Raw genomic sequence first — 25708 nt, 5'->3', positions numbered from 1 at the left:
CTCCAAGGCATTTCTGCAACGTTTTTCTGGGGCTTGGTTTTGTTTTGGTATTTTATAGCCAACTTTGAGTTTTCAGGAGCTTGTTTTCCCTGCTTATTCAGGAATTTGTATGTATGTGGTCTTAGAGAAGTAGTTTTCTCTCATGAGGTACTTGGATATTCATCAGAGGTGAAGATTGCATCAGAGATGCAATTCAAACTAATGAAGAGAACTAGATGAAGTTGGGAAATCCTCAGATTTCCTACTGCTTGGAATGTTACTGTGTCTTGCTTGTGGAATGTCTTGCTTATAAAGCAAGAAGTGCTAGAAGATTGTATGCTGTGAGTCCTTGGCTGAATCAGATCATGCCCAACCACTGTTTTAATTTGTGATATGCCAAATGAGCCTTGATTCGTGACATCATCAGCAACGCAGGGCTTCAGGTGGCTGCTTGAAACTTTCCTATGTAAGAGCCATTTTAAAGTGGTAGGAAAGAGTAACTGGCTGTGTTCTTTATTTCCAGTATGAAGTGAAAGCTCCTGTTCCTTCAGCATGCTTCAGGAATATCTGCAAGCAAATGGCAAAGATGCATGAAGCTATATATGATCTCCTTCCTGAAGAGCAAACTCAGGTGAATGCTATTTTTGAGATTCATGTAACACCTCCCTTGCAAGTGCACATGAACTCTGTAACAAGAGAGACTTGTGCTTTATCTGAGGGGGGGGAAATGTCTTTTTTTGAGTCTTTGTGAAACCCACACATTAAAGGGGTTGGCAGCAGTTATGCAGACAGCTCTGTCTGAACTGAAGTAAGTGTTGGATGTGCAGGGAGAACGATGAGATATGCAAAAGGAACAGAATCATTTTGGCTGGAAAAGACCTTTAAGACCTAGTCCAACTGTTAACCCAGCACTACCAAGCCCACCATTGAACCATGTCCCTCAGTACCACATCTACACATCTTTTAAGGATCTCTAGAGATGGGGACTCCTAACTTTTTGCCTAATCTCCAATTTAAACCTCCCTTGGGACAACCTATGGCCAGTTCCTCTCATCCTATTGCTTGTTACTTGGGAGAAGAGACCAACCCTCACCTCAGTGCAACTGATTGGCTCCAACATTTTGAGCTGTGTTTTAGTGCCTGGAGAGGTGAATCTTCAACTCAGGAATTAGTGCTGAAATTCCACACAAATGGCAACACTTTGGGGCTCGAGTTACAGCCCTTTTGTAACACTCTTCTGTGACATTGCTCAAACTTAGTGGCTTCCAAAGGTCCCTAAATGGATTATGCAGCCAAATCGTACCAGATGTGCTTTTCTAGTGTTTTGCTGCAGTTACTGCTACTGCAGAGTTGTAAATCTAAGGACAGGAAGGACTGATCTGGTCACTGAATACACAGAGCTGTAGTTTCTCTTTTGCACTAAATTAAATGATCCCATCAAACTGTTTTTCACGCTTTCTCTTGGAGAAAAAAATAAGACTTTAAGTGGTTGTAGTACAGGAAAGAGATTTATTGTCTTTTAACCTGAATACAAGTGACTAGATGCTTCAAACAACAGGGTAGAAAAATGGCTGCTCCAAAGAACATGTCCTCTAAGTGCAACACGTAACAAACAGGTGAAGGGGGATCCTGTCCTGGGTGTTATAAATTGTATAGGGCCAGGAAGATCAGTGGCCAAAAGACTGGCAGAGAGGGGTAAAAAAATCACATGAATTGCAAAAGCAAACGTGCAGGGTAGTGATTTACGGTGCTGGCAGTGTGTTTCCTTGCTGTGGGCTGTGCTGTGAGTGTGGGGATGGTTCTGTACTCTGCTCCTCTGGTTCCTTCCAGACGCTGTTCCTCCGAATTAATGCAAGTTACAAACTCCACCTGAAGAGGCAGCTGGTCCACCTCAACGTGGTCAATGATGGAGGGCCTCTCAATGGGTAAGTTTGGACACTTCTGTTGTGTGTTACTGCTGCATTTCAGTAAGCTTTGTCTGCCCCAAGGGAGTTGTGGTTGCAGAATGTAGCCTTGTGCTGTGGTTTGAGGTGGCCCGTTTGGAGGTTGCTTACAGTCAAGGCTGCGCTGGGTGCCTTCCCCTGGTAACTAGGGATGCAGTTGCCTTGCTTTGGGAGCTGGGTGCTGTCCTGCTGGCAACCTGCTCTAGATTCCCTCATCTGTGGGTTGTTTTTCCTCCTTTTGTGTGACAGCAGCAGCCCCAGTTTAATTGGCAGGAATTGCCTGGTTCCCAGAGCAGGTTTGAAAAGTGGATGATGACTCATGGGACTAGGGAAGGAAAAAATAGGGAAATGAGGTGTTTCATCTGCACAACAGACAGCTTCTCTGCAGAAATGGTTTTTACAGCAGAACTAGATGTAAAGCAGGGATTGTGCTCACAGAGCTCTTCCCTTTTCCTGCCCCAGCCTGAGGCTCTGGCAGCACATGGTTGGAGGTTCTTCTGAGTGTCAGGCATCCCACACTTCCCAGGAAGGTGTGCAGCCTCTCACAGGTTCAATCCTGTTCCAAGTTGACTTTTCCTCTGAAATGATGGGGTTTGTAATCAATGACCTGGAAAGGTAGTAGGGGTGACATTCAGTTGGCCTACCCACAGGCAAGAAACCCACATCTTAGGTTGAAGAAGCCAGAGACGGGAAGTTGCTGGAAAGGAGAAGAGTTTTGTTTCTGTTCAGTGTACTCTGACTTATCTTGCTTATGCTTATTCATCCTTGCACTCGGTGGAAGGGTTTATCTGCAAGGGTTTTCTGTACTCGTGTATTTCAAGGTACCATCCCATTGCCAAGGTACCTGCTGAGGTGTTTGTAAGCCCCCCTACCTGGAAGGAGAGCAACCACAGCATGTTCAGGAGCCTTCCAGTCCTAAACAGTGTGCTGTGCCAGCTCCACCCTGCTTCTTTGGGTTAGATTGATGCTTGTGGATGGATCCCTTTGATGGGAGGGTCAGGGCAGGAGTTCTTGGTGATATATTGGTGGTTTTTCCCAGCACAGTCACCCATCCTGTCAGATGGGACTCTCAGCTGCAGCTGGAAGGAGTAATAATGCCCTGAGTTGAGTTCTTCCATGGCAGCAGCCACTGGCCTGAGAATACAGGTCCCTGACAGCATGTCAGCAGGGAAGGGAAACCTCAAACATCAGGGAAGAGAAACCTCGAGCACTGGCTTTCACTTGCTGGTGGTCCAGCAGCCTTCAGTGACATGGTTTTTAACACACTTTTCTGATCCTCATTGTTTTAAACTGCTGCTTTTTGTAACAAGAGTAAAAATCCAGGTCTCTGCATCCTGGTTAATTTTTTTTTTTCCTGTGAAAATGCAACTTTTATTGCTACATCTTGCTGCTTTTCTAACTAGAAACATCATAATTGTGTTTCTGTCATCGCCAGGTAGGTTTCAACAATGTATGGGGGATTGTAACTCTGTACAAACTGTTACAATACTGCTGTTTGGTTGCTTTGACAGTAACTTTCTAGAAAATGTAAGTTATTGTTGCAGCAATTAATATTTTAAATTGCAGCAGAATTAGGGCATTGATTCTAAGTAAGTCAGGGATGTCAGCAAAGGAGCAGTTTTAGATGCCTAATTCTGATGAGTTTTCTGAACTTGTTACTTGATCTCCCTTCAATTATTTTTACACCTAGCAGCAATCAGAATCACAGAATGGTTTGAGTTGATCATGTTTCCAGCTCCCTGCAGGGACAGCTTTCACCAGCTGAGGTTGCTCAAAGTCACTATCCACCCTGGCCTTGGACACTCCCAGGGCTGGGACATCCACAACCTCTCTGGGCAACTGGTGCCAGTGCCTACTCCCCCTCACTGGGAAGAACTTCCTTACATCTCATCTAAATATCCCCTTTTTCAGCTTCAAGACCTTACCCTTTGTCCTGTCACTAACATGCCCTTACAAGAAGCCCCTCCCCGGCTTTCTTGTAGGAATAGAGGTCTGTATTTTCATGTAAAATAGATCACCTCCACAGCATTGAGTTTTGAACTGAGAATCTCTACTCCAGGCCTGGTGCCTGAGGAGGTGGCATTGCAATCGTGTGTCCAAATCATAAACAAACCCTGGCTGGTTTTCTGACAGCAACAGGTTCAGGCTCACCTTGTGTTTATCTTTTCCCTGCAGACTGGTCACTTCAGACGTAGCTTTTTACACTGGAAACCTTCAAGCTCTGAAAGGCCTTAACAACTTAGACCTAAACATGGCTGAAATTTGGGAGCAGAAGAGGTGATGAGCCAGCGGGAGCAGTGACTTGGCTCTGAGCAGAGACCGACTTCCTTCTGAGCAGCAGGACGCATGTGAGGTGAATACTTAAGAGCATGGAGTGGGAGAAAGGGATGCTATTGATGGTGGGGAAGCCCAGCCTGGAGCGAGCTGCGTCCTTCGTGTCCTGCAGCAGCAAACGAGTGAGCGGCTGTCTGTGCAATGGGGGTTGTCTTCATTCTCTCTGGAAACAGACTCAGGTTTCTTTGGACCAAATCCAAAAGAACAGATAGCTGTAACACAGCTGTAGTTGTCTAGAATGCTCTGTATATCTTTATATTAAAAAAGATGCTTTGCATTTCTTCTAGTGCAATGGAATTCACATGGTGTCCCACCTTATTTAATGATGGTACAATATAAAACTCTTGCCCTTGGAACTCTGTAGAAAATGTTTTTTTCTCTATGAAAATGATGCTGTTCCAAAATTTATTTTTTTACAGAACTTTATATAAATAAATGTCTTTTGATTGCTTGATATAGGATTCAGATTTGTTAGGGAGTGGGCCCGGTGCAGGGGGCTTTCTCAGCGCTGGGCTCTACAGTGCCACCTGAAGCCAGGCTTTTGTAACAGCTGCTCGCTTCCCTGAAGGCAGGACCTGCAGAAAGAGCTGGGAAAGGATCAGCAGTAGCAGTGCCGTGGAACCTGAAGGTAGTAAAAAGGCTGGTGTGGGGATGGTGGCCTGGGGCAGGACTTTCCAGCTTGTTCCACCATTGCAAAGGCACAGGGGAGCGTGTAGGAGAGAGGAGGACACAGAAACGTGGCAGGAAGCATTTTTGAGTTTTCAGGCATTTTCAGGTTGCACTATTAAGAAAGCTGCAACTGAAACATGAGGAGTTTTTAACACTACTTTTTTAAGACTCAGAGAAGTGCCTGTGTATTTCATCTTCCCCTCGTCTCAGGGCCTAACCCCGTGCCCATGCTGGGGCATCACAGATGTCACTCATGTCAGCCCAAATAAAGAGAGAAAAGCAGAGCTGTTTTTTAAAGACCAACTTCTTTAATGATACATACCAGTGTTATACTAAGCTTATAAAATAAAGTTGTCTGCATGTAAATACAAGAGAAACATTCAGAACTCAATAGTGATCAGGACAGGGATTTCCATTCCTGTACAAATTTAGAAATGACTCAAGATAAATTAACATACATGGCTGTGACAATATGAACATGGCTGTAGTCAACATGATCCACTGATTGAGAAGAAGAGGGCAGCTTAAGGATGAGGATAGTTAACAGGAGAGCCAGTCTGAGATGGGATGTGAAAAAGCAAACACCACATGTGGATACTGAGGATCTTTTTTTCTCAAGTATTAGGTTCTTTGGGCGAGTTTGGAACACGGACGATTCCCACTCTCATGATACAGAAATGGAGGTATTGACAGCCTTACCCCAGTATCTTGACGTACAGTGGGGATGGGACATCCCAGATGGAATTTGGGGGGGTTCCAGAGGGCTGCAGTGGGGAAAGGTGTGAGCACAGGAACTACAGGGTGTGACAGCCCAGTTAGCAGTAGTGAAACTTTGGGTTTTTGACTGTGCCTGCACTTGTACTTCATAAAAAGTCATCACGTGAGTAGCTAACCGTGTTGTCCCACGGGTATTGCTTCACAGCTTCATTTCTGCAGTTAACAGCAATGCAAAACTACTACCTGTTCGAGGCAAGCCTCTGCACTTCTTATCGAAGAAGATCTGTCCATCTTACCGCAAGACAAACAGTATTGCACTTCAAGGTTATATTAACTGAGTTACAGAATCTCTTTAAGGACTGAAGCGTTACTTACGCACATCCATGGCGCTATGTGTCTGCTTAACGAGATAAGCAAGAGAAATTAAGTTGAAATTAATACTGCAGGGTACTGTGACGATGACGAAGCGTAGGCCCTCTGTGTACTTGGATTTCTAATGCTTCAAAGGTTCTGCCCCAACGAGGCTGGCGCAGCACAGCATCCTCCGGCCCAGCCGTGCCCCTGCCCGCCTCAGTGGTCCAGGATCCGCAGGTTGCCTGACACGATTTTGTTCTCCAGCACAGCTCCAGCCGGGATGTCGATTCTGTCGCCGTGGTTTGCGATGATGATGACTGTTCCCTGCATTTGCAGAGAACACAACAAAGCCATTAGAAACTTTATGTTAACTGTTGCCTTGGAATGAGCTGGAGTGGTGGTGGCTAAGGAGCAGTGTGGTGTCCGTTCGGTAACACAGGCAGATCCTGGCTGCACTGTGTTGTCTTGCTGCTGCATTGACCTGTTTTTTCCTCCCCCCAACCAAGGTTTTAAACATGTACTATTGGAAATACTGTAATTACAAGCACACTAGACACTATCAGCTTACAAGAAGAGCGGATGCCTTCTTTGAAGACACAGGCTTGCAGTAAGTGCTTTTTCTACTTCTGCTTGCTTTGAGGTGGAAAAAATGTTCCCCCATCTGTCCTCCTTACAGCTGTAAGGCAAATAGGAACAGAAGGAGCAGGGCAGGACACAAGTGTGTGAGCAGGCACTCTGGTAACAGCCCTGTGGGCACAGCCCCAGCTCACACAGCTCCATGGTGGCAGCTATCTTGCCCCTGGACTGTTAGAGGGCCATGACAGTGTTCTGCTGGGAGCAGCCAGATCCTGAGAGAGAAAATAACTTCCTCAGCTTTGACATTGCTAATAAATCAAGAACCTCAAACAGATGAGAAGGGGCCTGTGGCTGTGGCTAGCCTGGGAGGCACCTTGCAGAGGTAAAGGACAAAGCCATAAGCATTTAGAATGCAGAACAATGAGATCTGCAGTGTTTTTGAGGTTGATAGACTAACCTTATCTCTAGGACTATAGAAAGCAGCAGCTGCACTGTTAACTCCTGCATCCCCTTCACAAGGGTTGCTGTTTGGTTTTTGCTGCTGCAATGTGTTACTGAATTCCCAGGAGTGCCTCCAGGGACAGGTACCAGGGAGCAGAGATCCATCACCCTTAGGGCAGCGGCATCCCCGTGACACACTCACCTTTAATGAAACATTCTTCCCAAACGTAACGTCACCTGAAACTGTGAGATGATCCAGCTCCAGCATGTCTGGAATACTTTCAAATCTCCGCAGGTAATCCTGAACCTTTTGGAGAGAGGAAAGAAGACAGACAGATTAAAAACCCATTTGTGGATTAAGACAAGTGTAGGAGCTTCTTGAAAACTCCTTTCAGGTACCTTTCCAGAACCTACATCTGACTTCATCTAAGAATTACTACTTTGAAAGCAATGCAGTTGTCATCTCTGTCAGTGGTTACTACAAGCAGCAGCAAGAGCAGGATCCCACCAAAGCTGGGTGGGCTCTGGAGAGTACAGACAACCCCCTGCACCTTCCCTTTCACCAACAGACAAGGTGAAGGGGCACCCACCAGCAGTATGGCATCAGGCACACCGGTCAGGTGGCTGGTACTCCAACAGCCTGGCGCTTCTTTACAAATGGCATAAAGGGGAATGCCCAGATGGGCAGAGGTAGACACAGTAAACTTCACTTGTAACTTGTTGCTTCAGACTGTCTTTTGAGTAAAAAGGAAAAGAAGAGTATAATTATAGGAGTTTACCTTTGTGAAAGAACTTCCCAGCTTGACAAGAGGCACTGTGGGAAACTCCCGCTTCTCGCTCATGGTCAGAGAGCCGGCGTTGAGGCTGTACAGGTTGGACATCACCAGCAGGAGATCTGACGTGGTCTTCACAGGCAGAAAACGACTCCGAGGCACGTTTATCCCCAGAGAGTTCTCAAAACTCTTAATAGCAGCACCAACCGCGGTCTCCAACTGGATAACGTTCAAGCCTCCATCCAGAGTCTGGAAGAGAAAATTCAGGTAAACACAGGGGCCCTCACAGCTCAAGCTGAGCAAGGGCCAGAGCCCCAAAGTCACTGCCAGACAGGCTCTTTTCCTTTAGAGACCTCAAAACACAGCTCTTCCCCTGCACTTCCCAGCTCGTTACCTTTGGGTTTACAATGATCTCCATGTCAATGGCGTTTTTCTCTTGCAGCCTTTTAATGGCAGACAGGGCAATCCACAAATTGTTGGTGTTGAAGATTTTGAACTTTGAGACGGACTTGAACTCATCCACGTGTGCTCTGGGAACCTGAGCTATCTCCACCAGCCTCAGCTTGTTTTCGTACTGCGTAAGCGTCCCACCCTGCAAGGGGCAAAGAAGAAGTTCTTAGTCCTGTTCACAAGATGCCAGAGAAACCTTCCCCTCACCCCAAAACCAACCACCTGCTTTGTTGGCATTTCAAGATGAACCTCAGTGAAAAGGTGGCCCTCACGTTCAGCTACAGGTTACTAGTTACAGGCTATGTTTAAAGTACAGTCAGAACTCCCAACAATCACATTTCAGCATTCTAGACAGTTAATTCTTTATAAATAAAACAAGTCTCAACAATTTCCATTAAGTGCTGCAAATCTAAAAGTTGTATTTGTGGCATTTATGGGAGAAACAGTCCATCAGTAACTTGAGCTGCATTCTGAGTGTGCATTTCTGTGGGTGTGCAGGGCTAAGTCACAGCTTGTTGACTGTCTAATGAATACAGAGATCACATCTGCCCCTCCTCACGTTTAAAAGAATATAGAGGCAAAGTCCAGTGACGGGACAAATGCCCGTGGGAAGCATTTGATATGTACCATAAACACACGAGGTGTTGTTAAACACAGACTTTGTGCTAAGTCAGGCGGTTGGGGCAGGGGCAGAGCAGCAGCCAGGCCGAGCTGGGGTGTGTAACACCCGCTGTGCAACTGCTGTAACCATCCCCAGACCTCTCCCCTCGGTAAGGGATGGAGGTTGTGACCTGCAGCTATCACTCGTGCTTTCAGTCATCAGTCAAGCCCTGGCTGGCCTCATCTGCTGCCACCCAGAACCTTGAGCCAATTTGTTCCATGAATTGGAACTTCATAAACTTGCTGATTTTGTGCATCTCAAATTAGATCACAGCTGATGTGTTAAACGGTGCCTGAAATAGCTGTAAGAAGCCTGGATGTATGTCTGAATTCATGCATAGAGAAGAGGCTGAGCTTTTCACCCTCACACCACGCGCTCGGACAGACTCCCACAACCCTTTCCCTTTACCTTCACATCCGCCCGGGTTTTGTTTGTGACTTCCATGACGAATTCACAGCGTTTTCCATTGGGTGGGTTCATAAGATGATTGAGTATGTAAAGGTCCACAGTGGCACCCAAGTTATCTATATTGGATACAAAAATATATTCCTTCCCCTCGGCAATGAGGTTATCCAGCAGACCCGAGTTATAGAAACTGGCGTAGATGTCCCCGTGGCCTGGGGGGTACCAGCACTCCGTGTTCTCTCCTGAGTAAGACACGTCCTTGGCTATGGGCAGCAGCGTTTCCTTGTTGATTCTAGGATACCTGGGAAGACAATGGGCTTTGTTAAGTTCTCTACAACAGAAATCAACCCCAAAATATAATAGTAAAGGTGCGACTACACAGGCTTTTTCATCCAGCTCTTGAGGGTAAGCCCTCCGGATTAGTGTAAGTCCTCTGAATTGAATACTGAGCCGTCACTGAGGAGCTGCAGAGGGCAGGTCTCTCATTCAAGGATTTAAAGCCACATCTCTCCAGGCACACTGTGCAACAGGTTTCCTCTGGCACACAGGTTCAGGGCTAAGGAAGCCGTGTTCTGTCCCCCTCCAGAACCCAGCTGTCCTAGCAGCAAATGCAGGAGCCAAGGGCCAGCACCCAGCACACCACCGCTACTCACTGCTACAGCAGACACTATTGCCACCCCAGCATCTCCAGTGAAAAACCCCCCACCACCTGGCATCTGGAGAAACGCAGCCGGTTTGTTCTTTCCCTTTCACCCCAAGCAGAGAAGTTTTTGGATACCTGCTTTGATTAAAAGTGTATATCTTCACACGGCTGTGACTGTATTTCTGCAGGATTTTCTTTGTGTCATCGTCAGTGTTGAAGGAATTCATGAGGACAAGGGGAACATCGGTGTTGTAGGTTTTGTTTAAGTGCTGGGATAGGAAAGAAATTGTAAATTCAGCATGTTACTGTGAGCTTTAACTCTGACACCTCAGATTTAGGGAGAAATAAATTGTTAGATAACGCAGACTGGAAATAATGAATGCATGAAATAAATGAGAGAGCTGCTTATGCCAACAGAATGGCTAATAAGTCAGGTTAAAGGAAAACAAATCCCTGTGAGTAGTAAAGATAAAGCCCACATTAATTAATACAAAATTAATCTTCGTTTTTAGACCCACATTGAGGTTTGACATTTAAAAAGCACAACGCCACAAAATGATGATTTGAAATTTTAGGCCATTGTTGATTACAAAAGGCATGTTTTCCCCCAAATTACTAAAGTCTATCAGGGTAAGGTTTCAAAACCTTCTCTGCAGAGTCAGCACTTTGTGCTACGAGAGGGACAATGGCATATGGGGTACATAATGACATGGCCCAGCCTCAATTATGTGGGCATCGAGCTGAAACACACACGAGCAGTCCCACGTGGACAGCAAAGATCAGAAAACATGACAGTGTCCCATCCAAAACAGAAACAAGAAACATACTTCAGGGAGTTGAAAGGTTTGTGTATCAGTCTGCTGGGACTTCCACAAGGGCCCTTCTGAGAAAGCTGGATATCAACATGTGTCTGGTGTAGCACTAACACCTGTGGGAGGGTCACTTGCAAACAAACTGAGGCAAAAACTCTTGGAGCTCCTGGAATAGGCACACGTGATTTCCTACTCTAATGACCATCTCAAGTATCTCCTGCAAGAGGAATATTCTGCAGGAAAAGCATAAACTGAAATATCCTCTCTCAACATCGTGGTGGGTGTCAGGAGGTTGGGGCATCCCTTTTTTTCTATAGTAGCTAGCAACAGGACAAGGGGTAATAGGATAAAGCTGGAACACAAAAAGTTCCACTTAAGAACAAACTATTTCACTGTTGAGGTGAGGGAGCCCTGGCACAGGCTGTCCAGAGGGGTCGTGGAGTCTCCTTCCTTGGAGGTCTTCAGGACCCACCTGGACATGTTCCTATGCAACCTGCTTCTGCAGGGGGATTGGACTAGATCATCTCTAAAGGTCCCTTCCAACCCTTACCATTCTGTAATTCTATGAACAGCTATGAACAGCTATGAACAGCTATGAACAGCTATGAACAGCTATGAACAGCTATGAACAGCTATGAACAGCTATGAACAGCTATGAACAGCTGTTATTTCCTTTTACTTCTCTTTTTTCAGAGCAAAGGGACAGTGGTCACTTCCAGCAGGACAGCTGTAATTCGACAAGGGACTCTGAGCTGCTGTGGAGAGTTCTAATGCACATTTAAAAAGTTTTTAAAAACTAAAGACTTGCACCTGGAGAAGTCAGCAACAAGGCTGGGAGTTGGCCATGCCAGGCCAGCTCTAGAGCTGGGCTGTTTGCACTTCTGGACATTGCCCCTGCTGCCAGGTCAGTGTGCAGAGGCTGTGTGACCTGTGCTGACATGGGTGGAGCAGGCAGAGTTCAGGCACTGCTGGCTCTGTCCCTTCAGTGCCTGTTCTTTTCAAAGCAATTCTCCACCAGTGCTGTGATCAGCCCTCCTTTTCCTCTCCTCTTACTTGTGGCAAGTCTTCACTGTGCTCTTTCTTAAAAAGTCACAGAGGAAAGGCTGTCTCACTGCTTCCAAGGTAGAAAAGTCCCAGCCCAAAGTTACCTCAATCTGCTGAACTGTCAGATCCAGGAAGGTGTTCTCGTTCCGCACCCCAATCAGGCTTTTGGGGCCTTTACACCCCATGCTTGTGCCCAAGCCGCCATTGAGTTTCACAACCACCAGTTTGTTCAAGACAGAAGCAATGTTATCGGGCAGCCCTCTGGCCTTTATCTTCTCATAGGGCTGGATCTGAAAAAACAAACCAACCCAATGCCAGCAGTCAGGTATTTGGAAAGAAATTGCTTTTCTCTGATAGACCTTCAAAACTTCATGTTTGGCAATAACACCCACATTTGTTCATAAGCCTTATGACACTAAAGAACATTTGCAAAATGAGTCTACAGTAATCCAGTTCGTTACAAGTAACCAGATTTGTTACTCCAACAACCTCTTTTCTTGAGAGCTTCTACAGACCTTGTGCCACCACACACACGCAGCTTCATCCTGATGAGAAGAGCTGTCACTGCTCCTCCAGGGGGTGGTTCCACCTCGATGGTGAGAAGGGGTAAGGAAGAAGCCAGGCCAGTTATGCCACTTACCACAGCCCTTTTCTCATCCTGCAGGAGAGGGGGCCAGTCTCTTTATGAGCCATCCACCTCACTTTCCCAGTAGGATACCCACAATTTAAGAACATGGGCCCTGCTTGCAGGATATAAAACTTTTCTCCCCTGAGCAGCTCAAACTCTCAGATGATTATTTCTTTTTACCCTTTGCTCCGGGGTGGACAGAAGCAACATTCTTGGCAAAAGGTTGGTTCTTTGACTCAGCCAAAACCAGGTTTTATTCCAACTACTAATCCAAAATAATAAAAATTCTTAGTTCTTACCCTGCTATTTTCAAGACATGTTCATTCAGCTCAAATTAAACCCTGCAGAAAGTTTCTACCTTGCTGACAGCCCTATCCCACACGTTTAAAAACAATAGTACAGGGCTAGTGATGGAGAGCATAATCAAGCTTGTAATGACAGCATGCCTTGCATCAGGCATTGCTTGTCCCCTAATCCAAAGCACCTAAAGTCCAAGAAACAAAGGTAACAATGCAACAATCAGTATTGTGCCAAAACTGTTAGAGCAAAATCAATACAATTATCCTTTAGCCTGCCCTTCTAGAGATTTTCTTTGGAAGAAAAGCCTTGGTGTTTCAGTGCTGTGTGTATTCTAGCAGCAAGAAAACAATTTGAGTTCTGATAAGGGGTGTGTAAGATCCACAGCTGATTTCCAAAGACAAATACATACAGAGTAGTTTCCAGAATGGTGTTTGCTTTGGGCAAGTCAGGCCGGGGTTCACAGGGAAATTCTCTCAGCGCTGGAACAAGAGTCAGATTTCTTACCCAGATGCATGACGGGGACAGAGGAGAGTTTGCGCAATTCCAGCATTCCTGTCTGCCACAGGCAGCAGATTAGAGCTGATCCCTCACCTTAGGGAGATCCTGCTTTAGGCAGCATCTGGAAAGCTTGTGGTGTATATTTAAAAACAAGATCTCTCCACATGGGGTTTGGATAGCTCGGGGAGAAGACGGTCCCTGCCGTTTCACAGAGGTCATACGCGGGGACTTCTTCCCCAAGTTCCTACAACTTTGCAGGAACAGAAGTGTGCAAAAAGCAGAATCTTGCTGTCTTTTGTCAGCCACAGAGATTGTACTCAGTCTGGGCAGACACCTTGAAAAACAACCATTCTTCTTATCAACAGAGATAATCAACAAGGATTTTTATGTACTAAAGGTACCTCAGAAAGCTTACTGCACAATCCACTACAAGCACAACCTACAGAGCTTTACACTCTGAGATTTACCTACTTTCCATCTCCTCTAAGTTCAAAATCACTCTGTATTAGACTGCAAATAGATTTAAAACATCTAGGTTTGAGCTTTAGCCGAGTGGGATGTGAGTCACAGCCACAGTGTTCAGATGCTGCCTGAACCAGCCAAAGAATGATTTCAACCTTCAGGCCTCGCGACGTTCTCCTCACGTCACTCGCAATAGAGCTCTCTGAAAAGCAGCAAGTCTGACACTCGGTTCAGGGCCAGGCTGCCTGAAAATCACTTGCTTTTGCTCAAGTGCCAACTACCCTTTTATACCTTTGCTATTGTGCCTGAAACTAGCTCAAGAGTAAAATCCCGATGCAGTTCCACTCAGGCCCTCCATCAAGGATTTGGTTCACTGGAAGCTGCATCAACAACTCAAAATTTATAACTCAGTCTCACTAAATATTTCAGTTTCTTCTGACCCGGGCACTGGGAATGATGACTTGGATCTTGAAGGGTCTTTAATTCAGAGAATAACAAGCATCAGGTACTTAAATTCAAGCAGGTTCCTTAGTTCCAGGCATCTGAAGGCACTGATGCGCAGAACTACCTCACCCCCTCTGAGCTTGTGTACAAGCCTAAGAAGTCCTCCACAGTCATAAAAATCAATTCTTGCTGTAGGGGTTGGAAGAGCGGACCTGACAAGCAAGTGCTGATGGGGAAATAACTTCAGGAACAAAACCCAGCAGGAATGACATGGCTTACAGACGGATGTCTACAGCGTTACTCATCTGAGACATCTCAAAACTGTGCTTTGGGATCGTTCTAAGATGACCCATCTAGCTGCTTTTGGTTTTGCAGCCAATGTCACAGAAGCGATTTTTCACAACTCTTCGCATGAGGCAACGTTGGGAGTTTGACTGACAGATTTCAGAAGCACACTCCTACTGCAAGGAAGTTCACAGGAGTTTGTCAGACACAGACAAAATGAGCATCGGCGCTGTCACCGTGGGAAGGCTGGAAAGGCCTGTATTAATCAATCCAGACTTACCAAATGAGGAAATAGTTACTCAGAACCAAGGGACAGCTTTAGAAACCCTTAAACCCTGTTTCCAGAGTTGAAGATTAAAAAGACATTTTGCTATTAAGACCCTGACATTCTTTCTTTTCCTTCCTGACACAGTTCATCAAGGTGACAAGAGGTACAGACAAGAATCCAGCCACTGACAGAAGGACAAAAAGCCTCTAACAGACAGACTCCTTTCCCACTCACATTGCTCTGGATGCTTTTTACACTCTACATGAGGTTTTGCACTTCTATTCTGAGGTTAACTTGATCACTGCAGTTCTCTCAAGGCCTCCCTCCCAGCAGGACTTTGCTATTGCTTCCAATTCAAACAAACAGAACACTGCAATCTACAGCAATAGGATTAAATTACACTCACCATGTCCACATTCTTTACCTCCTTGTTAACCAGCATTCTAAGTATCCTTTCTTCTCTGAAAACAAACACTAACACTTGTTACTATAGCTATTCTATGCTAGCTATCACAACAAGCCTTTGGACTTAAGGAAGTGAAGCATCCAGAAGGAAAAAACCAAGTCAGAGGTCTACCAGTATTGTGTGAAATGGGTTCCATTTCTGTGATCATTATCTGGAGCTTACAAGTTGTCAGTATTAGTTGTTACACTGAAAATGTGGAAGTCAGGGATGAAATCTCCCATTGCAGAGAAAAAATGAGGAATATCACGAGATAATCGTTTCTATTTCAATTTACTGTCAGGAACCAGGAAAGAACAGGAACCTACATTAAAAAACTAAGTACAACAGCTAACACACAAGATGACCATGGGAGTTTGATCAGTCTGTTCCTGCATAGCACCATCCCACAGCATTGAGCAAAACCCTGAAGCACTTTTTTGACCTAATCTGAAAGTCAGAAGAAGCTTATACAAAATAGAAAATGAAGAGACAAAGCCTATAAATGCAGTAAACTATTCATGAACTTTAAGTTGTTACAAATAAGCAAAAAACCCCATCCCAGCACATCCCAAAACAACCAACACCCAAACATCCCACATTTTGGCACATTTTCTGGGTGCTTTTCTGGGTTTTTTTATAGCTACACACATACACCTAAACAGATACTTTGGGCTCTGCTGGTATCAGCTGGTATCATTACACTTGCCAAAATTCTCAGTGCTTTGGGCTGATCAAGCAAGCAAACCAATTCTCCAAAACCATCACGGGCAAATAGAGACTAGGTCACCAAGAAACTCTCAAAAGCAGCTGAGCACCTCCCCACCACCTCATAAAACAAGGTTGTTTGTATGGGCAGTTATAAATCATTTGCAAGACTACCAATGAGCCTTGTGTGTACCAATCTCTGTGCTGTTCTAACAAGACCAGGAGAGTACACTGTGAGGTTCTACAGCTAGGAAAAGAAAACTTAACTGGAACTGAACAGAAGCACTCAGAGAAAATCTGCATATGGTCACAGATGGATGCTTGTCCCAAAGAACTCAGTACTGCAGGTCTTTATTCTGAAGCCCTTCTAAAATTATCCTGTTACCCTTTCTGAAAGCTCCTGCTGTTCTTACCTGTACTAGCTAGGCTAGTAATTCTGGAATTCTGCTCTTTAAGAAACCAACTTTTAGCTCATAATGCCACAAGTCACACCCCTCGGGAAACAGTAATTTGAGAGAAGTTATGCTGCAGGGCATTTGAAAAGTACTTTGTACTTTCATGCAAGACATATTACACCTTCCACAGTACATCCCCTTCATGAATGACATATTAAAGAGGAGGTGGAGGCAGGGTAAATACAAGCAGGGTTTCAAGAGGGTAGAGAAATGGAACTCTTACAGTCAGCAAAAGAAGAAAAGGAAAAAAAATACCCAAGAAAATTAAGTTTGCTGTCAGATTTTGAGAGCACTCAACCCACCTCCTAGCAGCTCAGGAAATTTAAGTATCACCCAAGAGATCCTAAACAAAAAGATACTTATTATGAAGGAGGCATGGAAGAAGTTTGTTCACGGGTATTTTTGCCAAGCTTTCTTCTGTGACATTTATCGGTATGACTATTTAGAGTTCATGCTAGGAAGTAAACTTTCATTTAAGATTGTGTATACATGCATCTGACCTAACCCCAAGTGACCTGATTTTGCAGGACTCTTACCTTTCTCTTTCTCTCTCTGTCATCAAAAGTTGCTACATAGCTAAAGGATATGTTTGAGAAGGAGCCAGTACAGGACATAAGGAAGGAGAAAGATACTGTCTCTAATCTTGCCCTCCTTTCAGTCCCCTGTGACCTTAAGTGAGACCTTTGTCCAAGTTCCTTCCATGCCTTATCATAACCTTCCAGTTTGACATTTGCTTCCAATACCCCATCTGGTCATTTTCAGTCCTTGACAGAACTTGAATGTTTTTCCACTGAAGGTGTGCAGAACTTTAAAAATAGACAATAGCTCTCCCTCTCCACAAAACAGCCCATTCACTCGCATCAAATTGCTGTAATTTAATCCCAGGCCTTACCTTGACACAGAGAACAGTTTATTCCTTTCATTGTTGCAACTACCTTTTTACATAATTAAAAGATTTCTCATTCCCCAGAGCCTCACTCCCTCTGGAATTAAAACAACTCTTTTCTTCAGCCTTCCTCATGTCTTATTACCTAGAACTCCCAGTTTCTCACTTCAGTCTCTTTACTGAAGGTAGATTTTTCTCCCTAAAGCAACAGTTCATTCAGTGTTACAGAAAAGAAAGACGTCACATGTTTTTGAAGTTCAAAGAAAACACTCAACCTTGGAAAAACCCTGGACTTGCTCTAAAACAGCATCATTCTTCAACGCTTTAGAGAGCAGCCCTGCATCTGTTCTGGAAGTAACCGGACAGTTTGCCTTTCAGCTGGGAACAGAGCCTCGATTGAATCGCACAGCGAGGCTGAGGGAAACCACAAATGTGTGAGGACACAGAAGTCCCACAATATGCCAAGATCACCACATTGCAAAGAGCAAGGATTCGTAGCACAGCTACACCGTTAGTTACACAAGAGTCAAAAGACAGCCTAGGGACACTGATGAATCAATACAGACATGCCCTCATTAATAGGAAGCATTTATTTCAGTACTAAACAGTGCTGAAAGAAATATTTAGCGCTTTTTCAGCAGCAGTTCAAGCGTCAGGTTGTAAGTTATAACAACAGAGATGACATTAGAAAATTACGCTCAAAAAACCCCCACAGTCAACTACTCGTTTCAGATGCCTCGCTTTTACTGAGCTGCTGTAGCTTACAGAAGTTGCTAAATGAGCCATATAACCCAGCCCACCTGCCATATGTCCCTTTCAAATTATTTAGCAGAACGGGTTGCTGGAAAAAGTCTCATCTGAGACATGCAACCACCTTCTCTCATGGGCAGGAGGGAAATGGGAACAACAAGGGTCCTACCAACTTCCCCTCTTAACAGGAGTTACCATTAACTCCAGAGAAAGTAACAAATGGTAAGATGGCATCTGTCCCATTTTGTTCCCCCTGCTCAAGGAACAGCTAACAAAATAACACCGAAGAACTCGATATATATGCTAAGCAGACCTGATGTTCAGGAACACATACAACATCTGTCAATAAATAACTACTTTTCAGTTAGAACCCAAAGTGTTGTCCTACGTGATTTTACAGAACTGTGGCAGATACACTCAGTTGATGGGAGTCTACATCATTTGCTATAGGAAGCAATTACCAGCTTTGTGTTCCTTACAAGACTGTCACAACTTACAGAATCTTCTGGAGGTCTCTGAATCTTCCCCCAGTCCACAGATGGTCCCTTTTCTTGTAGGAATCTATGAAACAGCTTCTTAAATCCTTCCAGGTCCTTTTTGGTGTGCTACAAAGAAAAAGCACATTAGTTAATGCTGGTATTTAATGCACACCTATTTGGTCATGAAAGCATTTCTGCAAACTTGATGTACAACCTGTTTGCAAGTTATTTTCTCAGCAGTGCCAAAAATGAAATAAAATTACAGAAGGTACCAAAAGCTCATTTCCACTAAAACTTCAGGTGCAAAACCAACCTGGATCCCCAAAAGACAAGTCTTTGAACAAAATCAAAACCGTTAGAATTTGATCCAACCCTTAGGATAAGAAGATTTACCCTCCCCTTCTGTAATCCATTAAAGATTATATAGAACCTTTAATAACTAAAGATGATTAAACACTTAATAATAACTCTGTCATCTAGTTTATATGGCACTGAAAGCCTCCTACTGACACCGTATGCAGACTACTTTTCTATACAGGATGAGAGCACATCTTAAAAATAAGGACTGGTATTCTGTGATGTGTTTCCCTGTACACTATTTGCCTCGATTTCCTGTATCTATGTTCTCTCTGAGATGGCCTGAGTTGCATCCACATCATGCTTCTTACCTGTAGCTCATTTGAAGGTGCAGTCGCAAGTATCTTATCCAGCTCGACTTTCATTGAATACTCCAGCTCTTGTCGAATGACTTCCTGGAACTGTGAAGTGCCAGCTTGAGACATTGCTTTGCTGAGATCTTAAAGAAAAATAAACACACAGGTTAAAGGAAAAATAAGAAAACTAGTTTAGTCTACAAGTAGCCTTCAAACTCCTATAAAACTCCTAGTGTTGTTTTATTACTGTGCTAGCACTCCTGGAATCTAATGGGTTTGCTCTCAGTAACATGGAGAACAGACCTTGAATTGGGGCCACAGAACAACAACCCATCTCTCAAAACTCCAAACAGTCCCAACAGACCGATGATCCATCTCGAGAAATGTCCAAAAATCTACAGCACTACTTTTTTTTTTTGCTAGAGAGCCAAAGAATTCACATCCTACAGCATCAACGTACTTCAGCAAGTCAAAGTGTGAAAGAGCTTCTCTCTACAAAACCAATTCTTTTAGGTAGAACACTGTGATCGAGGGTATCCTTCTGTTCACACAAGCAAACAAAAACATATGCTTTAATTATTTATACAGTGCGTTTTCACAGTATCTTCAGTTTGTTCCAGTCAATCCTCCCTTACTTTCTCGTATGAGTATTTTCACACTACAGCATGCTTTGCAGTTACTAAGCAACCTAGAAAATTAGTCTGTCTGTCACTTCAGCGTTTGTTTTGCTTTTGAAAGCGATAAGCTCCATAAAATGTGGAAAAAGAGTAAATACACAAACGCTCTGTAGAGGAAAGTCCACATCACAGAAAGAAATGGAAGATAACGTGACTTTATTTTCCAACAGAAAGCATTTGAAGCGACTGCGTTCTCCAAAGACATCCCGAGTATGTTCTCTGAAGACCTCAGTTAATTTAATTTCTGCCAAATCCCTTGAGTAATCACTTCGCTGGTACACAGGGAGTGATGTATTGCCAAATATAGCTGGATTTTAGAAACGCCCTGAATACTAGTGCAAAAAGGGACAGGAGGAAACTTTGCAAGTGAACAGAGCGAGGCTGACAGAAAACACTGTGCAAAGAGGAACCTGCGTTTAAAGTTTGCTGATTTAGAATATGCTCCAAAAGGCTACTGTGTAGAGAACGTCTGAGCGAGCCAGAGGCACTTCATTTTAATACCATTCTGATTTCGTTTTATTCTTTTAAGCAAAGTATTCCCCAGCCTCAGCCTCGGTGACAGTATCTAATCCTTGCTTTGAAGCCCACAGAAGCCATTTTCCTGACTACACTGTTTTGCAGGTAGAGGAGGGGAAAAAAAAAGACAAAAAAAAAAGAGAGACAGACAAGTGCTGCAGTGCACATAACTGTGTGCAGGGCAGCACAGGGAAACGCCAGCTCAAGATGAACGGTACAATCAACAATAGGTTCTTTTTTTAATCAAATGTTTCCTTTAGTAGTAAAAACAGGTAACAGCTGAAAGCCTGTTAGGCATATCTTTCCAGGTCAAATCTGTACAAACCACAGGCAGCTCTTCATTAGGAAGCACCTCCTCCTACATTAAAATGAGATCTTAATACTTTCATCCTGAACTGCTGCAAGTACTGTCTTCTCCCTCACACGTTTTGGGTTGACGCCGTACCGAAACACTGTTTAAACTTCCAGCGAAAACGACTGTTAAGAGATACTTCCATGTATTTCAAACCCTCCCTGCAACATGTTGCATAAATACTATAAATTCACCGCAACTTAATGAGCAAATGCTAAAAGCATTTAGTCACCAACGTGCTCGCAGAGAAGCAAAGCAAACCTGTTGCTTTTTCCAAAGCTCAAGCTTCAAGCACGCAGAGCAGACAGCTAGATGCGATGTTTCTTACCAAAACACAGACTGCCAAAGCTACCAGTTGCCCCCCTCTCTTCATAGGCAACAGGGAAGACTTAGGCATTACTTTGACCACTTAATAACTACTGCAACCACTCTGTCTCATCCAGATTCAACACGCCAGGACACGGTTGCTTGGGGAGAGCATTATTAGTGCTGTTTTTATTATTACTTTGGGGAAAGAGAGAGGTAGGACATGGCTGGAGTCCATAGAAACGTGTGTTTGCCTGGTACAGGAAAAGTATCCGCTCTGCATACCTAAGAATTTGAATACTGTAACTAAGCAGCCAAGAGAAATAGCAACTCAAAAGCTTTTCTGCTTTTAAAGTGCCATTGCAAGGCAGAGGCTTTTAAGGCATTTACCTTCAGAGATGTCCACCATGATTTGGACTGGTTAGAGGTCTACGGCACCCTCCCAAAGCAACACCACGACAGCAGCATCAGGTGTACCCGCTCCAAGCAAACAGTTCCAGTACTAGTTGTCCCTGTGCTGCAGCCACTCAAGAGTTTTTGGGGTAAAGCTGGTATTTACACACCTCAGCCTACTGCTAGCAGAAAGATGACTGCTGCCCTTTAACAGGAGCTACTGTCAAATTTAAAGAGCCTGACTGAAGGCTCGTTTCCCTTTCCACCCTAGCAGCAACAAGGAAGTAGAAAGGCCAGTGCAACTGCATATCTGAAGGCAGTTATCTCCTACAGAGAAGTAGAATTTCCTAAGGCTATTAGGAAAAGTAGTTATTGTGCCCCTAAGAAAAAAAAAAAATCAGACAGGAGGCAGGGGTGTTGGATGATTGCAGAAAGATTTCCATGGGTATGTGCAGCCAAAAACTCCCAAATTACTTTTAAAAAGCAACATCTCTTCCAAGCTGTTTTGCAACCAATGCCTCGGATTTCAGTCTAAGCCCACTTTTATGGGACCAGTATTCTTGAACACTTATACGAAGGAAGAAAATGGTGGGATAAAGTAGTGGAAGGCTCTTGGGGGATCAGCCCACACAGGAAATTGGCACAGAACAGAAGAACATGACTAAATAGTTGAGGCTTCAGAAAACACCGGGCTTTGCAAAAATGACCACCCAGGGTATCTTATTTTAATGTCTTCAGCAGAAAGTGCTTCCTCGAGTGGCAGAGAAAGGACAGCTCTTGAATGGGAGTTTGCAGTGGCGTCTGACGTGTGAAGTTTTGCTCAAACCCTCCTGCCCCCACTGTTATTTCTAGCAGGCTTTTGTGCTCTGCTCTTGCTGCTACCCTGCCCTCACAGCACAAACCACAGCACATGGCGGGGTATTTGCAGGTTTATGATACATAACTTCATAACTGACACATGAAAGAACCAAAATATGATACAGCAGATCATATTAATAGAAAGGAGGTCTTCCTACGCTACCAGAAACAAAATAAGGGATAGACGTGCTCAGGAAAACCACACAACAGAACAGTGGTGAGTCTTTACTTAGGGCTTTGTACGTATTGCTCCTCTGCTGTCCCTCGACTTAACTCTACATTAAAAGCAGAGAAGACTGATTAGCTTTGATCATTACAGAAGAGAACTTCACTGCCTTGGTACATCTACAAGGACCCAGCACAGGAGCAAGTTGTGGGACAACTCAAGGAAGAAGTCCTCTGTCTCATGAAAAAAAACAGAAGTTATTTGTGCTGAGGGTCATGAATTGTAATTACTTTTCCAATCCAAGTCAGTACACAGACCGACCTACAGCAGAAAATTAATCAGGTTTTGTTGAAGCCAGACGACTTGCATAAAAGTCAAGAAGGGTGACCACTAAGTTAAAACACGCAGCTGAACTTTAAATGCTCTATCCTTGAACTCGGTGCTGAGTGCACAGAGCGAATGCCTTAACTTCCATCAACTCCTCTGAAAGTTCAAGGCAATTTTTATCCCTGAGGAGGATAAAAATCTCTTTAAATACTCACACTATAATGCACAATGTGAATAAATATTACTTTGACTTCGTAGAACTTTTAGAACTGAACACACCCCCAAATATTTTCTTTTTCCTACTACTAGAGGCAAAATTTGTCAACATATGTGATACTGAAGCACACTTGAAGTGAAAGCTATGCACACTAGCTCTCTCCTTAACGATGAGCAGGTCAGCCTGAGCTAACTCAGACGTCTGCAGCCTGAAGAGCCCTTCTTGCCAGCTGCAGGCAACAAGAGTTTAGGTGTTATGATCAGACACAGCTGGATTTCTCAATCTAGCAGCTGATCCTCATGCTAAAAATATCACTTGACATTGGCAACATGTTTTAGTGCTGTTGCCCTGCTAATAGCACACTTAAATGGCAGATACTTTGTTTTTTTCTAAGAGCTTTTAGGCTTGCCAAGTCCTTGGTAATATTTTAAAAAACTGGTTATGATCTTTACACGTTTCTTGAGCTTTCAGTTTCATAAATAATATCACTTGCCTGCAAGATGGCCACCCTCAGCAGTGGGCTGAGATAAGCCCATTTCATTTAAAATATAACAAGTTTTATGTATTTTCACCCTGTATTTCACCGCATAGAAGAGGCTTATCTTGAGAAGTTGCAGAGCAGCCGCCTGAGCAACGTGGCTGTAACACTTTCCCCTGCGGCACTCTGCATTTTGCCCAGGTGCCACAGGACACTTGCATACAGCAGAAGCATTTATCCTGTGAGCTTTGGACCGTCCTGGATAGCCACTGAGTGAACGGCAGCGATTTCCCAAAGCCTGTGAGGGCTTCATAGAGGAAAAAAACCCTACTCGTGTTCTTTCTATGGACAGCATTACGTTTGTTGATAGGCCCGCGTGGTTTTATATATTAAGGAAACCTACAGGCATGGATTTCATTACTAAAAGCACACACGCACCATTAGGAATATCAGAAAGGAGGGAAAAAAAACCTGCCACAGCAATGCACCAAAGTCATTTTTCTTCCCAAAATGACCTCTTGCGGGCTGGTTCCCTGTTTTGCAATGAAGGAATCTAAAACTCAGACCACGTACACACACACACACACACGCTCACACATGCGGGGAGTAAAGGAGAGCGCAGGAGCCCTCTGGCAACAGAAAATGCCAAAATACACCCAAGTCTCTGGCGAAAAAAAAGTGAAGACGTTTGACCTCAGGGCTCTTCCACTCCTAACTTTAACAGACGGCTTCGTGGAGAGGGGAAATCTCTGCTTGCAAGATCCACCCTCCGTACACTCTGTGAATCAGCTGCAGACAGAAGCCCCGTCACTACACCCCGCGAGAGAGTCGCCGAGGCGAGCGAAACGAGCCGAGCAGAACCAGAACCGGCGGCTATATAACGAATAACACTTGGAGAAAGCCCCTCGCACGTCACGACTCGGCTGCCGATCGGGCTGCTACACCGACCGCTGCCTTTGCGCCCTACCGGGCTGCTGGAAAGGAGGAAAAAGGCAGAGATCTATGTGTACGCAGCTCAAGAGTCAAAGAAATAAATCATTATAAAGCACATCAGCTTACCTTGCACAAAAGACGACATTTTCGCTCTTTAATAAAATAAATACTTTGCTCTTAAAAATATAGACTCAATTGCCGGGCGTTTTTTTTCCGCCCCGAGGCTAGTGAAGGGAAAGGCCGGGAGGACACCGGCGGCCGAGCAGCTCCGCGGCAGCGGGAGAGACGGCTGTCCTGGCCCCGCTGGCCCCTCAGCTGAGCAGTCCCTCCCGGGCCGGCGGGCGGGAGCCAAACCCCGAGGAATTTAAATTTCATCAATGAAAGAGGCGGACCCGCCGCGCCCCGGGTTTCGCCACCCCCCCCCCCCCCCCAAACCCTCCCCCCTCCTCTCCCCTCCCCGCCAGGCTGGGCCGCCCGCCTCCCCGGGGCTCCCCTACACAGCTCCTCCCCGCTCCCGGACGGGACGGGACGGGACAGGCCAGGCCGGGCCGGGCCGGGTCGCCTCTCCCCGCTCCGCATGCCCCGCGCGGCCGTTAGGCCTGAAGGCGGCCCCGCCTCTCCCTCAGAGGGCGCTGAGGGGCCCGCGAGGGCGCTGAGGGGCCGCCGCCGCCACCCCCCTCACACCGCCCCGGGGAGGAGACGGCTGCGGGGGGGCAGGGGGGCGGAGGGGGGTGTCGGCGGTCCCGCCATACCCACCTCGTCGCTGGCGGCACCGCGGGCGGCGGGGGGCGGGGCGGGGCGGGGCGGCGGCGCGGAGACCCGCGTGCGGAGCGCGCCCCCGCCCACCGGCCCCCGCCTGCTCCCTCCCCTGCGGCGGGGGCGGGGTCCCGCCGCCCTTCCCGGCGGCCCCTCGCCGCGGCGGCGGCGGCGGAAGTGGGCGGGTGGCGCTGAGGGGAGCGCGGCGCGTGCGCTGCGGCGGGCGGGCGGCTGTGGCGGCGGCGGCAGGGTTTCTGCTGCCTCGGGCGCTCTGCTGTGCTGCCACAGGCGTGCGTTTGGTCCCTGGCGCCGCCGCTTACTCCTGAGGGACATTTGGCCCCCGCGGGAAATGCGTGGAAAGAAACCGCGATGGCGGTTTTCTGCCGCGACGGTCGCCGCTGGAAGGCGGGAGCTTTGGAAAACGGGGCTTGAAACCGGGAGTAAAGAAAGCGCGGTGCGAGGCGTGTGGGATGTGGCTGGAAGGGCGTTCTGCCCCGCGAGCCCGGAGGGACGGCATCGCTTCTGACCTCAGCCGTAACTTCGCTCTGTGTTTAATATTTTCCCCACAGACACCCAATTACGGCAGAGAAGCCTGTGCCCTTGCCCACCGTCAGCACTCCTTGTAGGGAAATGGCAGCATTTGGTCTTCCAAAAGGAAAGGTGAGGGACC

The 25708-nt window shown here is 45.7% G+C and overlaps 2 protein-coding genes across 10 annotated transcripts in view; one reads left to right on the top strand and one right to left on the bottom strand.

Moving 5' to 3' along the window:
• The window catches only part of VPS54 (VPS54 subunit of GARP complex), a 60096-nt gene extending 50024 nt beyond the window's left edge, over nucleotides 1–10072 (top strand). For 3 of the 9 annotated variants that reach the window (XM_061989171.1, XM_061989173.1, XM_061989170.1), the window contains 3 exons: nucleotides 503–610; nucleotides 1810–1904; nucleotides 4098–4612. In XM_061989171.1, the coding sequence (XP_061845155.1) occupies nucleotides 503–610; nucleotides 1810–1904; nucleotides 4098–4203 (309 nt within the window). In that variant the 3' untranslated portion in view covers nucleotides 4204–4612. The other 6 variants (XR_009818131.1, XR_009818130.1, XR_009818133.1 and 3 more) reach the window with 6 other exon arrangements.
• UGP2 (UDP-glucose pyrophosphorylase 2) lies at nucleotides 5212–24655 on the bottom strand. The gene is made up of 10 exons (XM_010209963.2): nucleotides 24409–24655; nucleotides 19075–19202; nucleotides 18425–18532; nucleotides 11906–12091; nucleotides 10081–10214; nucleotides 9306–9603; nucleotides 8181–8378; nucleotides 7793–8035; nucleotides 7216–7320; nucleotides 5212–6320 (listed from the first exon to the last, which is right to left on the bottom strand). The coding sequence occupies exons 1-10, from the start codon at nucleotides 24425–24427 to the stop codon at nucleotides 6213–6215; spliced, it is 1527 nt and encodes a 508-aa protein (XP_010208265.1). The 5' UTR covers nucleotides 24428–24655; the 3' UTR covers nucleotides 5212–6212.
• Nucleotides 24656–25708: the final 1053 nt, after the last annotated feature.

This window comes from Colius striatus, chromosome 2, assembly GCF_028858725.1.
Source record: "Colius striatus isolate bColStr4 chromosome 2, bColStr4.1.hap1, whole genome shotgun sequence".
NCBI lineage: Eukaryota > Metazoa > Chordata > Aves > Coliiformes > Coliidae > Colius > Colius striatus.
Note: the sequence above shows the minus strand (reverse complement) of the source record. Positions and strands in the feature narration are given on the sequence as shown.

What these genes read in the sequence shown, in the direction of transcription:
- UGP2 (XM_010209963.2), bottom strand. An exon ending in AGATCATTGTAAACCCAAAG is followed by an intron (nt 8,036 to 8,180) that starts GTAACGAGCTGG and finishes TTTCTCTTCCAG; the next exon opens with ACTCTGGATGGAGGCTTGAA. An exon ending in TGGGAAGTTCTTTCACAAAG is followed by an intron (nt 7,321 to 7,792) that starts GTAAACTCCTAT and finishes TCTCTCCAAAAG; the next exon opens with GTTCAGGATTACCTGCGGAG.